The 13,033-nt window shown below is 37.8% G+C and overlaps 7 protein-coding genes across 7 annotated transcripts; 4 read left to right on the top strand and 3 right to left on the bottom strand.

The window, feature by feature from the left end:
- Positions 1-280: 280 nt before the first annotated feature.
- On the bottom strand, positions 281-2,398 carry VCUG_01111 (uncharacterized protein; the record flags this gene model as incomplete). The annotated part of the gene is made up of 1 exon (XM_008075938.1): positions 281-2,398. The coding sequence occupies one exon, from the start codon at positions 2,396-2,398 to the stop codon at positions 287-289; it is 2,112 nt and encodes a 703-aa protein (XP_008074129.1). The 3' UTR covers positions 281-286.
- Positions 2,399-3,185: 787 nt separating this feature from the next.
- On the top strand, positions 3,186-3,980 carry VCUG_01110 (uncharacterized protein; the record flags this gene model as incomplete). The annotated part of the gene is made up of 1 exon (XM_008075937.1): positions 3,186-3,980. The coding sequence occupies one exon, from the start codon at positions 3,186-3,188 to the stop codon at positions 3,957-3,959; it is 774 nt and encodes a 257-aa protein (XP_008074128.1). The 3' UTR covers positions 3,960-3,980.
- Positions 3,981-3,992: 12 nt separating this feature from the next.
- On the bottom strand, positions 3,993-5,227 carry VCUG_01109 (DNA repair protein RAD51). The gene has a single exon (XM_008075936.1). The coding sequence runs from the start codon at positions 5,086-5,088 to the stop codon at positions 4,057-4,059; it is 1,032 nt and encodes a 343-aa protein (XP_008074127.1). The 5' UTR covers positions 5,089-5,227; the 3' UTR covers positions 3,993-4,056.
- A 197-nt stretch (positions 5,228-5,424) lies between these two features.
- VCUG_01108 (TIGR01213 family protein) lies at positions 5,425-6,714 on the bottom strand. Its single transcript, XM_008075935.1, has one exon. It carries the CDS (start codon positions 6,708-6,710, stop codon positions 5,742-5,744), a length of 969 nt encoding a protein of 322 aa, XP_008074126.1. The 5' UTR covers positions 6,711-6,714; the 3' UTR covers positions 5,425-5,741.
- A 634-nt stretch (positions 6,715-7,348) lies between these two features.
- VCUG_01107 (uncharacterized protein) lies at positions 7,349-7,971 on the top strand (the record flags this gene model as incomplete). The annotated part of the gene is made up of 1 exon (XM_008075934.1): positions 7,349-7,971. The coding sequence occupies one exon, from the start codon at positions 7,349-7,351 to the stop codon at positions 7,931-7,933; it is 585 nt and encodes a 194-aa protein (XP_008074125.1). The 3' UTR covers positions 7,934-7,971.
- A 574-nt stretch (positions 7,972-8,545) lies between these two features.
- On the top strand, positions 8,546-10,432 carry VCUG_01105 (uncharacterized protein; the record flags this gene model as incomplete). The annotated part of the gene is made up of 1 exon (XM_008075933.1): positions 8,546-10,432. One exon carries the CDS (start codon positions 8,546-8,548, stop codon positions 10,370-10,372), a length of 1,827 nt encoding a protein of 608 aa, XP_008074124.1. The 3' UTR covers positions 10,373-10,432.
- Positions 10,433-10,906: 474 nt separating this feature from the next.
- VCUG_01104 (uncharacterized protein) lies at positions 10,907-11,648 on the top strand (the record flags this gene model as incomplete). The annotated part of the gene is made up of 1 exon (XM_008075932.1): positions 10,907-11,648. One exon carries the CDS (start codon positions 10,907-10,909, stop codon positions 11,549-11,551), a length of 645 nt encoding a protein of 214 aa, XP_008074123.1. The 3' UTR covers positions 11,552-11,648.
- Between the last annotated feature and the right edge of the window lie 1,385 nt (positions 11,649-13,033).

Here is a 13,033-nt window from a genome sequence, read left to right as displayed (position 1 = left end):
AAGTGGACTGTATGAAATGTTGAGTGCGTATAAAACTATTGCGATATCAACTTTTATAAATCAAAATGAGTCATAATCACAGCAATCGCAGTATGCTTGCGAATGAGAATCAGCACAAGCAATAGCTGCTTGTGCTCGAAAAATAGCTGTGATGGTAAATTTATCCTATAAATTCAATTTGTCCTGCTCGTATTTCACCTTAGAACTTACGATTGACAAGCAATGATACCTTCATGCAACATTAAATAAGCCATTCTTGTAAGATAACAAAGATAACGAAACGTCTTTAATTATTTTTGACGATTTTACATAAAAAGTCGTAAAAGGCCGCATAGTCAATATCATCTGTTACAACAACCTGTCCCTTGATGGATGGATTAACCTTGGCTAGTAAAATTCTTTCCTGTGATCCATACCTTTCGGTGGACGTAAACTGCGGAGTCGGTAACCTCTCCTCCACCAACTTTTTCGCTCGCTTCTCAGCCTCATCGATGCAGTCCTTTAAAAATTTATATTCTTCTTTTTCATGGTATCCTTCCTGTATCCATTGGTTTATATGCTCACCTTTCCATATCAGCACGTTATGAAACGTGTCTAAAAGAAGTATAATATCCGGCTGTAGAGACTTTGCGTCCATCGGAACAGGCTTCGTCTCATCCTGGTAACTAAATGCTGTCAGTGTGGGATAAATCATTGTCATAGCATTCGTTACCGGCTCTCTCGTGACGATGTTGCGGTAATAAGAAGTCTCATCTGGTGAATTCGTTTCCGTTTGCACCAGAAGACTTCTTCGCAAAAAATAAATGAAGTTAGGATACAACGTCATTGATGAGCTCAACTTCAAGTGATTGTTGCTTTCTCCAAATTTTTTTACGAAATGGATCAGTGATCGGTCTATACGGCGTACCAGATCCAGGTCCTCTTCAAGATGTGTCCCGAATGTGAACATTCTAGCCTGCAAAATTAGTGCAGCCTCTTGATCAAACCCTTGTTTAAATTTCTGAAGTTTCCCGAAAACCCTTGCTGCCGTTGTCACACGAGTGATCAACTTGCGATCGCTCTGCTGGTATTGTGTGATTATCTGTATGTAGCCGACTTGATCCTCTCGCCTATTGGCCTTACAGTCAAAAATAAATCCTACATTGCTATTCCTGTGCAGCGATCCTAGTTTCCACCCGATTTGTTCGTTCTTCTGGTTCAATAAAGGCGAACCAAGGCCTATACCAGACTTGTACGTAAGTCCTTTCGTCTGTATCTTAAACTTAGCGTTAAAGACCATTTCCATTACACCATTTTTTGATCGAACGTTCTTCTCGCACGATGTAGTGAAAATATCATGATCAAAATCTTGCGCCATAATCACCAAACCACCAGTGAGGTCTATCAACGACTGCATTTCGTACAATCCTATATCATTGAGAGTGGCCGACAGAATATCAATCGACATTCCCAGATTGGCCATCCTCTTTGCTAGTCCATCAAAATATCTCTTTGATTCTCTCACATATTTTGCCTTTCCACGCAGAATGTCATTTCCTGATCTTATGTTTTCCTTGAGATTAAGTGATGCCATTATCCCAGGCCCAAATGTGATAGGTCCCTCAGTGAACAGAAATATCTTGGTAGCAGCATCATGAACCACAGACTCTAAAAGTGAAACGGCAAATGATAGCGCCGAGCCTGTGCAGCGTATCTGTCTCAATCCGCTCCGCACAGGAAAGGGATCGCGCTCCATCATCTTTACAAAATCGTTAACATCCACCGTTTTCTTGGTGAAAACAAACGAAAGGAACTGCGTATTCGCCTTATCATCCTTAAAATATTTCTCCAACGTTTTCTTTTCGTAATTTCTTCCACCTGAGAAGATGAATGTCCTCTTAATTTCCGACTGGAAATCAAATAGGTTAATGTTGGTGCCATAGGTAATCAAACCTACAGTGCTCTCGTCCGGCAACCCATTGTAAGTAATCCGTATGCCATCAATCAAGAGATTGTATCTCTGCTCGTCAAACGTGCACATATCGACCACAAAGAAGAAGGTTGGCTGGAAGGTGCTCTCTCTTGTCAACAGATATTCGGTAGTACACGAGATCATTTCATTTGGCAGGCTCTCGGGTGAAATATCGCGATAATGCGGTGGTAGGTGGTTCTTCTTGTTGCAGAAGATGCATGTCCACTCCTTCGTATTATAATCCACGGTTGTGTATGGATTAAGGATCGATCGGCAGGTTAAACAGAAAATAGGTTCGTATTCCAACATCTCGCACTGCTGATGGGGCGAGTATAGCACACCTATAGGAATGGGAAGCCGCAGTTCTTCGGTATCAACAATTGGTAGAACGTTCCATGTCATCCTTAATCCATCATTTTTTTCAATCTCATGTATAGCTTCCTCCATGGAGGGGTAGATGATTTTTTTCTTTTTCTAAATTTTAAATTAATAACATGCATGCGAAAATTCGAAATACGGCACGTTTCGGTACAAAGTTAGCGGGCATGTGGCACTATGAACATTTATTGCAAGGTTCTGAACCATTCAATAAAAATTGAATAAATTATAAATACGCTTTGGACTGCATTTGTATAATAAAATGACCAAATTTTTATTTACATGCTTCTTAATACACGTGTATAAGGTGCAATGCATTTAACAATTTTCTTTTTTCGGTAATGAATTGAAAGTGTCACTTTTTACAGCTCTATGCAGTACGTCGTAGTGCAAGTATTTTATACCAAGAAATAGGTTGAATGATATTGTAACATATTAAAAATTAACTATTGAGATGCATACGTTAGTTTACTATGAAAGAAACAAATTGTAAAAAGAACTTGAAAAAGACTTGCCGCAACAAAAGTACCATTCCGTTATTTATCACCAAAATAGCACGTGGTAGCTTAGAACAATGCTCAAGTGCAAAAATCATTACAAAAAATACGAAAATTAGCAAATTAGGATCGTTGCATCAAAAGCATGGCATATTTCCCTTCGTACCAGTTTGGACTTCAAAACTGATATCGCAGCTACTTTTAGTTTCAATTGCGAGCTCTATACCACAATATAGGACTCTCAGTGTATTGTGACATGATATATATGGAAGATCGTATCTTGAACTCGTATGGCCAAGCATCTAAAATATTTTACGATCATGGACTATAAAAAAATATTTAACGCCCTGTAACAGCAAATGCCGCAGAATAATTACATAGAAGAGCACATCAAGAAATACGGACGACCGATAAATTTTGAAATTAAGAAGGAAAAACGAATGGAAAGACAAAGCAAGATCAAAGTGCGTCTGGCGAAGGAATTGAGAGGTGTAAAAGCAAAGATATTCGCAAAGAAACAAAGAACGATCAAGTCGCAGAAGAGAAAGGATGTGCTGGCACAGAATGTCAAAGAAAAGAAAATAGAAAATGACTTGGGCGGTCCCTTGCCATTGCTGCTGATGGACAGAGGAACGGTAGCGAGAGGAAAGGAGCTTTCACACAAGATCAAAGAAAAGAGAAAGGAGGCAGCTGCAAAATACTCGGTACCCATTCCACGGATAGGCGGGTTGTCAGAGGTGGAAACTTTTAACGTGGTTACCACGGGAAAGAAAAGAGGGAAGCACTGGAAGCGCATGGTGGTTAAACCGTGCTTTGTGGGTGATAACTTTATACGAAAAACACCTAAGTATGAGAGATTTATCCGACCAATGGCACTTCGGTTCAAAAAGGCGCATGTGACGCATCCAGAGTTGAAAACAACATTTTGTTTGCCGATATTAGGCCTTAAGACAAATCCCCATTCGCATTTGTACACATCTCTCGGTGTTTTGACCAAAGGAACTATTATTGAAGTTAATGTTAGCGAACTTGGAATTGTTGAGCAGAATGGACGAGTTGTGTGGGGTAAGTACGCACAGGTCACGAATAACCCTGAATATGATGGTTGTGTAAACGCAATACTGCTTAGCTAATACGAGTATAAAGACCTTCAAATTAATTAAAACGTTTAGTTTTGTCAATTGTACGAGAAGTCAAATAAGTTCCATGGTTTGATGCATGGCAAAGTTTTTACTCTTCGGGATCATCGACACCATTGGCGGTAATTGCAAACACAGCCTCAGATTCCGGTAGGCAAGGTGAATCATAAATCTTGCATATTCGTGTTTCACCACGTCCTTTTCTCAGGTAAAGCCTAGTAGTGCTCGCATGTGCCATGATATGACCACCCACTGGCTTCTTAGGATCTGCATTGAACATCGCAGCCGCGCCATCAACAGAAGCAACGACCTGATTCGTAATCACTACCGCTACGCTGAATTCATCGGCGAGTCTTAGCAGCATTCTGAGAAATCTTGCGAGATGAATCTGCCTCGCACCCAGCTCACCTCTTCCCGAAAAATCTGTTCTATATAAAGCCATTGCTGAGTCAACAATGATTAACGAATAGTTAGACTCAGACAGCATAGCTGCTGCCTGCACGAGTAATTGTGATTGATGATCAGAGTTATAAGCGCGTGCGTATGATATGTTTTCAAGTACCTGATCTGGATCAAGCCCGAATCTTTGCGCAACCGCTATACACCTTTCTGGCCTAAACGTTCCCTCAGTGTCAATATATAATGCCTTTCCCGAGCCTCCGCCACTTTCTCGGTCTAACTGACACGTGACTGCGAGCGTATGACAAAGCTGCGTCTTTCCTGTTCTAAACTCACCAAATATTTCCGTGATGCTTCCTGTCTCTATTCCACCTTTAAGCAGCTTGTCAAGCTCTTGTGATCCGGTTGTAATAAAAACGATATTATTTCTTTTCTGGAAATAGGAGGTTGCGGTAGAAAAGCCCATAGGTATGAGCTTAGCAGCCTCCTTCAAAATTTTTTCTGCCTTGGCCTCTGAAAATCCTTTTACTGTCATTAGCTGTTTTTTTGGTGTAAAAGCCAACGCTTCAACCGTGTGATACCCTGCTTCGCATAGCCTGGCAATATCGCCAGCGGCTATTCCACAATTTTTTAGCTCATCCACAGATATTGGTCCTGTTGTTAGCTGGATTTCTTCCCTGAATTCTTCATTGCCAGCATCCATCTCAAGTTCCTTCTTTGACATGGGGTGGACAGAAGGGAAAGCTTTTATGAATGAAAATAGCAGTTTCTTTTGCTCTAATAGCCGATATTATACCGCTGCTCCACACCCTACATGTGTTGACATGCACGTCAAATATGTCACATGTATTCATGTCGATAGATTCGTAAAGTAAATTTCGTATCCAACATTCAATGCTCTCGGTCATTCGTAAGCTTATAAAAACGGATCGAGATTCAAAAACTTTTACTGTCATTATACATTCATTGCAACACAAATTTATGGATAGAGTGCCTGTATCTGTCTCAGATTATAGTTTTGGCCGGATTAAAAATTGTAAATATGTTCTGTTCTGAAAATGGTAAGCGCATTCCGTATTTTAGTTCTCCTCTCACGATTAGTTGAATTAGAGACGTTTTAGTACTTTAAAATGGGCAAGAGACGTATATTTTAGATTTGAATGTTGCATCCATGCTCTCATAGAGTCATTTTATGTCGTTATCACCAACTTTCATGGAACTTACTTTGCAAATTTAATGCTATTTATTTCAACATTTTTCCTAAAAGCGCAGTTTTTGAAAAATAAAATTACAAAGGCAATTTCATTTCTTTTTTAACATAACTTTATCAAAAACATTCCGCACAATATTGCTACCTTTCAACAAAAGCATTCTATTTTACATTACTTCATAGATACAATCTTCCGGAACATCTTTAGCTTCTACCTCAAGAACGTTCAGTTCAACGCAATCACACCAGCATCCAAGCAATGATGCCAAGGAAGGCGTTGTTCGTCCAAAGTCGCCGGTGATAAACTCCTTGATATACGCACCTGCTGATGACAAAATGGTTACTCGTAAGTATTGCTGGTATTTTTTTATCTTAGTGATTTCGATTTCTTTAGGTCTATTCATGTTGGCTCGCCGATGCAACACACGGAGCGGTGTTTTCTGCATTACCAACAACTTCTTATTGACCAGCTGTTCAAGATCACTGCTGTGCAGTAAATTTTCAGCATCAGTGTCATGATCACCTTCGCCTTCAAAATTAAATAGATTAGTGGGATCACTCGGTTTGCTACAGAATACAATAGCGCTATATCTCTTCTTATGTTCCCTTTCACCGTCTAAAATTATTTTCTTAATCGGCTTGCCTTTCACTCTTAATAAATTTTTAAGAAGCACGAAATCATTTTCCCAGTACACAACTGGAATTGGCACGAAAAGATGCTGTCTTGGATTCTTTAGCTCTACAAAAAAGGGCCTACCTGATACATTGATCACATCTACATCTTCTCTACCTGCTGCAACAAAGTTAAACGAATCTGCAGCGTAAAATTGTACAAAATCGTGGAATATATCAGATACAGCATTATTCACATTCGGCATCGGTGTTTGCGAGACATTACGGCACTTCTTTATGTAAACACCGTAGATAAACAGCGAGTAGTTAACAACTTTACAATCACTCTCCGTCACGTACACTTCTGTAGACTGTTCGAACTGTCGACCAGGATTAACAATAAATGCTGGAAACGCTTCTTTTAAATACTCTTTATACTCTCTAGAAGTGTTTATAACAATTGTATCATATTTTTCCACTTCTTGCAGACCTTTTTTTATGGTATCAACGATCTTTAAATCCATCGTGGGAGGTATGTTTTAAAATTTTGGTTAAAATTTTCTAGAATAGCCAAAGGGAGGTTTTTTAGTAGTTTTTGTGTGAATTAGCTTGTATAATGATGATATGTTGGGTTTTATTGTAAACTTTGAACTATTTTGTTGTTGTTCGATCTGTAAGTGATGATAAATTGACAAATTACTAAATTGTAATTTAGAACACAAAATAATACACTGGTATTGCGAAAAAATATTTGTACACACCGATGAAATAATTATAATTCATATTGAAGCGAAATGAACATTGTATCAAGTATCAACAGATTGTTTTTAATCGTTACAGAAGATCTAAAAATCATCGCCTCATATTACCAAACATAATATTGCACAGCTGAGCACTAATACAAAGCAAGTGATTTTATCTCAGTTTTTGAAAGTTTAATGTGGGCAAGCAGCTCTTCATAGATGGTATATCCAATAATCCGCCACGCTAACTTTTAAATTCATTTTTCTGCCTTACTACAAACATTCTGCACGTCTTTGATAGAAAATTGGCTTTATTTTTGTCTTTAAATATGCTTAACACGAGTTATAATGGCATGCTGAACGCATATTACCGACCAAGCGCCTTTAATAAAATCTTTGAATTTTGACCCATTGCAAAAATGACCATGTTCACGTCACGCTCGGTTAATGTACCAATCCCGAAAATAAAAGCGTTCAAAGAACACTGGATGGAGATTTACACGCCATTGGTGAATGTGGTAGGTCTTCAAGTGCGTATGAATTTAAGAGTTCCATGCGTGGACTTAAGAGTTGAGGATGATAACAATCAACTGCATTTAGAGAAGGGCGTTCAGTTTCTTAACGCCATTTTGGATGGGTTTACGCCTGAACAAGCTGTAAACTTACTGAAGAACGACACAAGTTTGATAAAGTTCCACATATCAGAAATTAAAAGGCTGAGCGGAGATAACGTGTCTCGTGCCATGGGGCGTATCATTGGAAGAGAAGGAAAGGTGAAAAGTGCGATTGAACATACCATGGGTGTGTGCATGCTCGTAAAGGATGATGAGATATTCCTGTTGGGGGATGAAGAGGGCATTAAAAGGGCAAAAGAAAGCATATCTAGGCTGGTTCTTGGTGCACATCCTGGATCAATTCTGAATAAATTGAAGGTAATAGCTTCGAAGCAGAGGAAGGGATACTTTGAAACGGTTCATTTAAATGATGAAAAGAACCAGATATGATAATTGATTGTGTGGCTCTTTTTTGCAATAGACTCGGATAGTTGAATAAATATAATTTATTATTATTTTTTGTTATGTGTAATATACGGCATTCACAATTATACACATTTTTCACGGAAAAATAGCTTTCACTCTGCTCATCGGCTTGCCAACCGTAATACCGTAACATAAACTGCCATGATTGGTAATAAATTACCATCCTATATCAAAATCATAGAACCTGAAATCATATTATTTAGTTGTACGGAATATATTACATATCATAGTTTAGAAAGTTTAAATAGTGAAATGATACATATTAACTGCGTATAAGTGGTTGTCACAAAAATAAAAATTATAGACACGAGCTGCTACCATCCCAATCGAGTCATTTCCGGTACTAAATTCAATTAAACGTGCTATCCGGTTACCACATCATTTTTTCCTAATCCAACAGCAATAAGTCCTTATTTAGAAAAATTAAGGGGAGACTAAAATCGTTCTCTCGTCGCAAGTATTGTTTGTAACAATCAGATTGCCAATTTATTTTTGAGTCAAAGTTGCATGCCAGAAATTCTAACGTAGTTGATGATATAGGGTTGTTTCTTTGTTTACCCATCAACATACAGGCCAATGAAGAATTTTTTAGTGAGAATCAAAAAAATGAAGATAAACGACGTAGCGTCTCCTCTCGTTCGCGTAACACACCATGATCAAATATCGCCGGTCTGGGAGAACGAACACAACGTGCCTATCTATGGGAAACACGACGAGCTGTTCGGAACGTTCCACATAATTTTTTATAAGAAAATTTTTCTGTTCGAACAGAACATTGGATTTGTGGAGATACGTAATTCCATGCTTATCGCTGACACAGAATTGTCCCTGGACATAGTTGACATAGGTTTTATGAACACGTACATCACAATAAACTCAAAGTACAAGACAATCGGGAAGATACAGATCGAAATTCAGTCAAACGATACCGAACACAATGATGTGAGACCGCCAAAACTAAATATCTTCACAAACGTGCTGTCCAATAACAAAATATTTTTCTTGGCAGGTCTCATTGTACCTCTTGTTCATGGATCTAACACATGCAGATTGAAATGCCTGAAAGGATTGTATGTTTTAATACGGATGTATTTGAATGGCTGCAAAAACAAAGAAGAGTTTGTTGGTGCTATTAGTGCAGTTGATAGAAACATTTCGAGTAACCAAGAAACCAAGAAGAATATGCTATTCCAAGAAATCACCAAATCTGGAATCGATAGCGATAAAAACACCAGAGCAAAAAAGAAAAACACAGTAAAATACGTTAATAACAGACACAAAAACATCAAGGGACACACACATTCGCCCAGTAATTTGAATAGCTATAAGCTGAAAGACATCAATTTTTACAAAAAATTGTACATTTACTATTACTTCGCGGTAGCAACTTATTCCAGTCCTTTAGTGTTGTTTCAAATCAAACCGCAAATCAAGGTGGTAACAAATGCGGATGCGAATAAAAATAATATCGGTTTGGAGACTAATGCAAGAACAAATTTAGATACACAGAAATTCACAAAGATATTGGATAATTTTTTATCAGAAAGCATTCCGCATGTCACAATCAACAATATTTCTAAGTTGCGCGCCAAGATATTATCCTTTTTAAATATCAAAGACAACAATCTACTGGAAATAAAACTGGAAGACTCGGTGCCACATCTCAAGTTTAAACACAAGAACAAGCTAATGGTATCATTTCGAGGCACAGAATCAGCCGATGATATTCTTGCAGATGTAAGCTGTGATTACGTCGAGTTTCTGGATGGGTATGCGCATCGCGGTATTCTTGAACTTGCCAAAAAATTCTTGGAAAAGCATGAAGCTGTGCTAGACCACTACATGAAAACCTTGAAACTAAAAAAGATTGTGTTCGTGGGACATTCTTTGGGTGGTGCTATAGCCTGCTTGGTTTCAATTCTGCTGACCACAAAGAGTTACGCACATCCAACGTCTGTAATCTCCTTCTCATCGCCGCCATTTCTCTCATATAACCTTGCAAAAAGATTTGACTCGATAAGAATCTTTGTCCTTGGCAGCGATGTATTTCCCAGATTGTCGTATGGATCAGTCCTTGATTTCAAGTATTTGACTGCTGCCATCGGAACAGCTGACAATTTGATAAAGGAAAATGATGCACAACAACTCCGATTGTTTATCAAAAAGATTAAGAAACATCTGAGGAAGTCGGAACTGCATCCCAAACTTTTCCTTCCGGGTAATATATACCATATGCAGGCTGACAAGCATTATTTATACGTCAGCAAGGTTAAGCGCTCATCTTTTGATAGTATCGTGGTAGATGCTGACTTTTTTAAGGACCATATGCCCAGCGTTTTTCTTGGGAAGATAAAAAACACGGTGGTGCGCCTGATGAAGGACGGCAAGGATACAATCAAATAGTTCAGTCATAATATGAACGTATAACACAGGTTGTTTAGTTCAATAAAATTTATCGTGTATGTAATTGTCATCTATTGCCTGTAGCACAGTCAGAAATTACTATTAATTTTTTGAAGCCGTATTTACGTACGTGATATATCCTGAGAATTAGTGATGATCGATGTGCATGTCAGTGAACATTGCTCCTATCAAAGGCTGTAATTCGTGACTGTATTGAATCTTTAATCAAAACACTTATGGCTTTTGCAAATTGCGAATAAAACTGTGAAAATGCAAATTATGAACGGTTGTTACGTTGATTTGAATGCGCTATAACATTTATTAATCAGCATTTGTCGTGGCCACATCCTCTTTTACACATAATTTGGTGATGAATGCATTTCCTAGAAAACAATGAATTCAGTGTTCGTTCGTTTTGCTGGCAGCAGCCCATTACCGTGGTGTGTGACTATTTTTGTGCTTGCTCATATCAACCGCACATGCTCCAATTTCGCTTTATCCCAATGAGTAGCACCAAAATCACCAATAAATTCTATGTTTTCGTGTTTCCTACATGTTTTATCCTTTAACTTACTAATCCATGGCCCTATATCCATTTCTTTAACTTCACCCATGTTAAAATTGAAGAAGGTCATACCGGGTGATTCTCTGCCAGACACATCACAACGTGCCACTCAGCTTGCCGCATTTTTTACTCATTCTTCGTACACTCTTCTGGTCACACCAACTGCCTTGTACAATCCACAGCAAAATGATGTAGCAATTGGTAAGGCAGTAGGTATCCACCCAGATTATATTAAATTAGATTTTGGTCATGCTGTGAAAGGTGTTCTACTTGCACAGGCTTTCCTGAACTGCACAAAACGCAACAAACCAAAAATAAATACCGGCGATTTTTTGCTGTGCAGAATATTACGGGTTGGAGACGTGGTATTTGCCAGCTGTTGTGAGGAAGGGCTGGGTGTTCTTGAAGGTGGATGGATATTTGAGACCGATGCACTGCTGGTCAAAACACTTTTCATAAAGAAAAATATTCTGAATGATATTGGACGCGAGTATAAATATAAAATAGCGCTAGGTTTGAACGGTATGATGTGGATTGACGGAAAGAATGCAATGGTGGTTAAAAACGTACGTGATGAGATCCATAAGCGTGTTAAATCGCTGTGCGGGCAATAATTCTTGGTACTGTTGTTTCTTGAAGCTGATTAATTTAAAGTTACAATTTGATTTGTAATAGCTGACGAAATGTTTATTAAAGTAGGTGCTCCTGTCCCTGTACGATCATACATCGATCTTTTTTGATTGTTTTACACAGTAAATTGTTCATTTAACAATTATCATTTAATCGTGGACAGTTTTAGGATATCCAAGTATTCTTCTGAAGCCGTGAATACATCTATCAGCGGAATTACATATAAGAAAATGAAAAAAGCAGGTTTGGTCAATTACAAATATCATTAGGACTTATTATCGATCGTGTTTCTATTACGAATATAACAGTAGTTTGACAATAGGATAGGTTCATTATGACAACATAAATTCGTGTGATTTGGTACCCAGGATACCTCAGACAACGTATATTGCATGGAAATTGTGTCTTATGCGATATTTGAACATGACATGTGCCAATAACACGAAGTATAACTTCGATAAGTGCCATGATTATAAATTATCAAATAGTTAAAAGACAATAAAATACACGTAGATTCTTTGTTAGTGGACATTCCGCAGTGACACATTTTATTTTTCGAGCCTGTTCACCATTATCACGCTTTGTCGTTTTGTGATCTGAAGGCTTCAAAGATTAACACAAAAATGTTGCATAGAGGAATTCGAATCATGTACTGTTGTAAATAGAAATCAATCTCGTCACTCAGCCACCATTCCTCATGTTGGTTTGCAACACTAGCACTGCCATAACTATCCCTAGACTTAGGATGCTGCTCTGCATTGTATCGTTTTTTAGCTTTGTTTAGCTTCAACACCGTCTCTCAATATATTGGTACATCTTTTTCTTCTTTTTGCTGATAGCATATCAATTTGAGAGAAAACAGCAGTGCTGTAAAATTTTTTCAAAACCACACAAATATTTGCATAATAAATGCCAATTAGATTGTTCAGACTATAATACCACATTTAATATTTTTATATTACTATCATTTACAATTTTTCTTATTGCCTGTCAAAAAGATGCAACATTGTCATCCAAACTACGGTGATTGGCGCTCATTCCTAGTCAACAACCATATGTAAATATGTTATTACGATAGAATATTTCTAATTAAATACCAGTTTAGTAACAATTGTGTCATGGCTCTACAACACGTGATACCGATTGTGAAATGGCAACAAAATATCATCTCATGATTATTATGAGAATACTAGCACATTGCATGATTATAATATTGTGTAAAAATAACATAAAGAAGACGAGTACTAATCATTACAACCGGTTTGTTCAGCAACTGGTAAAAAAATACTTTCAAACAGTGCTTTAAGTAGTTACAACATTCAAAAAACAAATGCAGGTGACATTTTACGTAACAATAGCTGATCAACATTGATGACATTTATGTTCAACATTTGCTCAAATTGATTTGATGATAAGAAATTCATTTGGAGTAGAAATGATAACAGGAAAAGTAATGCAGTGATATT

The sequence above is a fragment of the Vavraia culicis genome (assembly GCF_000192795.1).
Source record: "Vavraia culicis subsp. floridensis unplaced genomic scaffold supercont1.15, whole genome shotgun sequence".
NCBI classification, from domain to species: Eukaryota; Fungi; Microsporidia; family Pleistophoridae; genus Vavraia; species Vavraia culicis.
The sequence above is the reverse complement of the archived record's forward strand: the minus strand, read 5'-3'. Positions and strand labels throughout refer to the sequence as shown.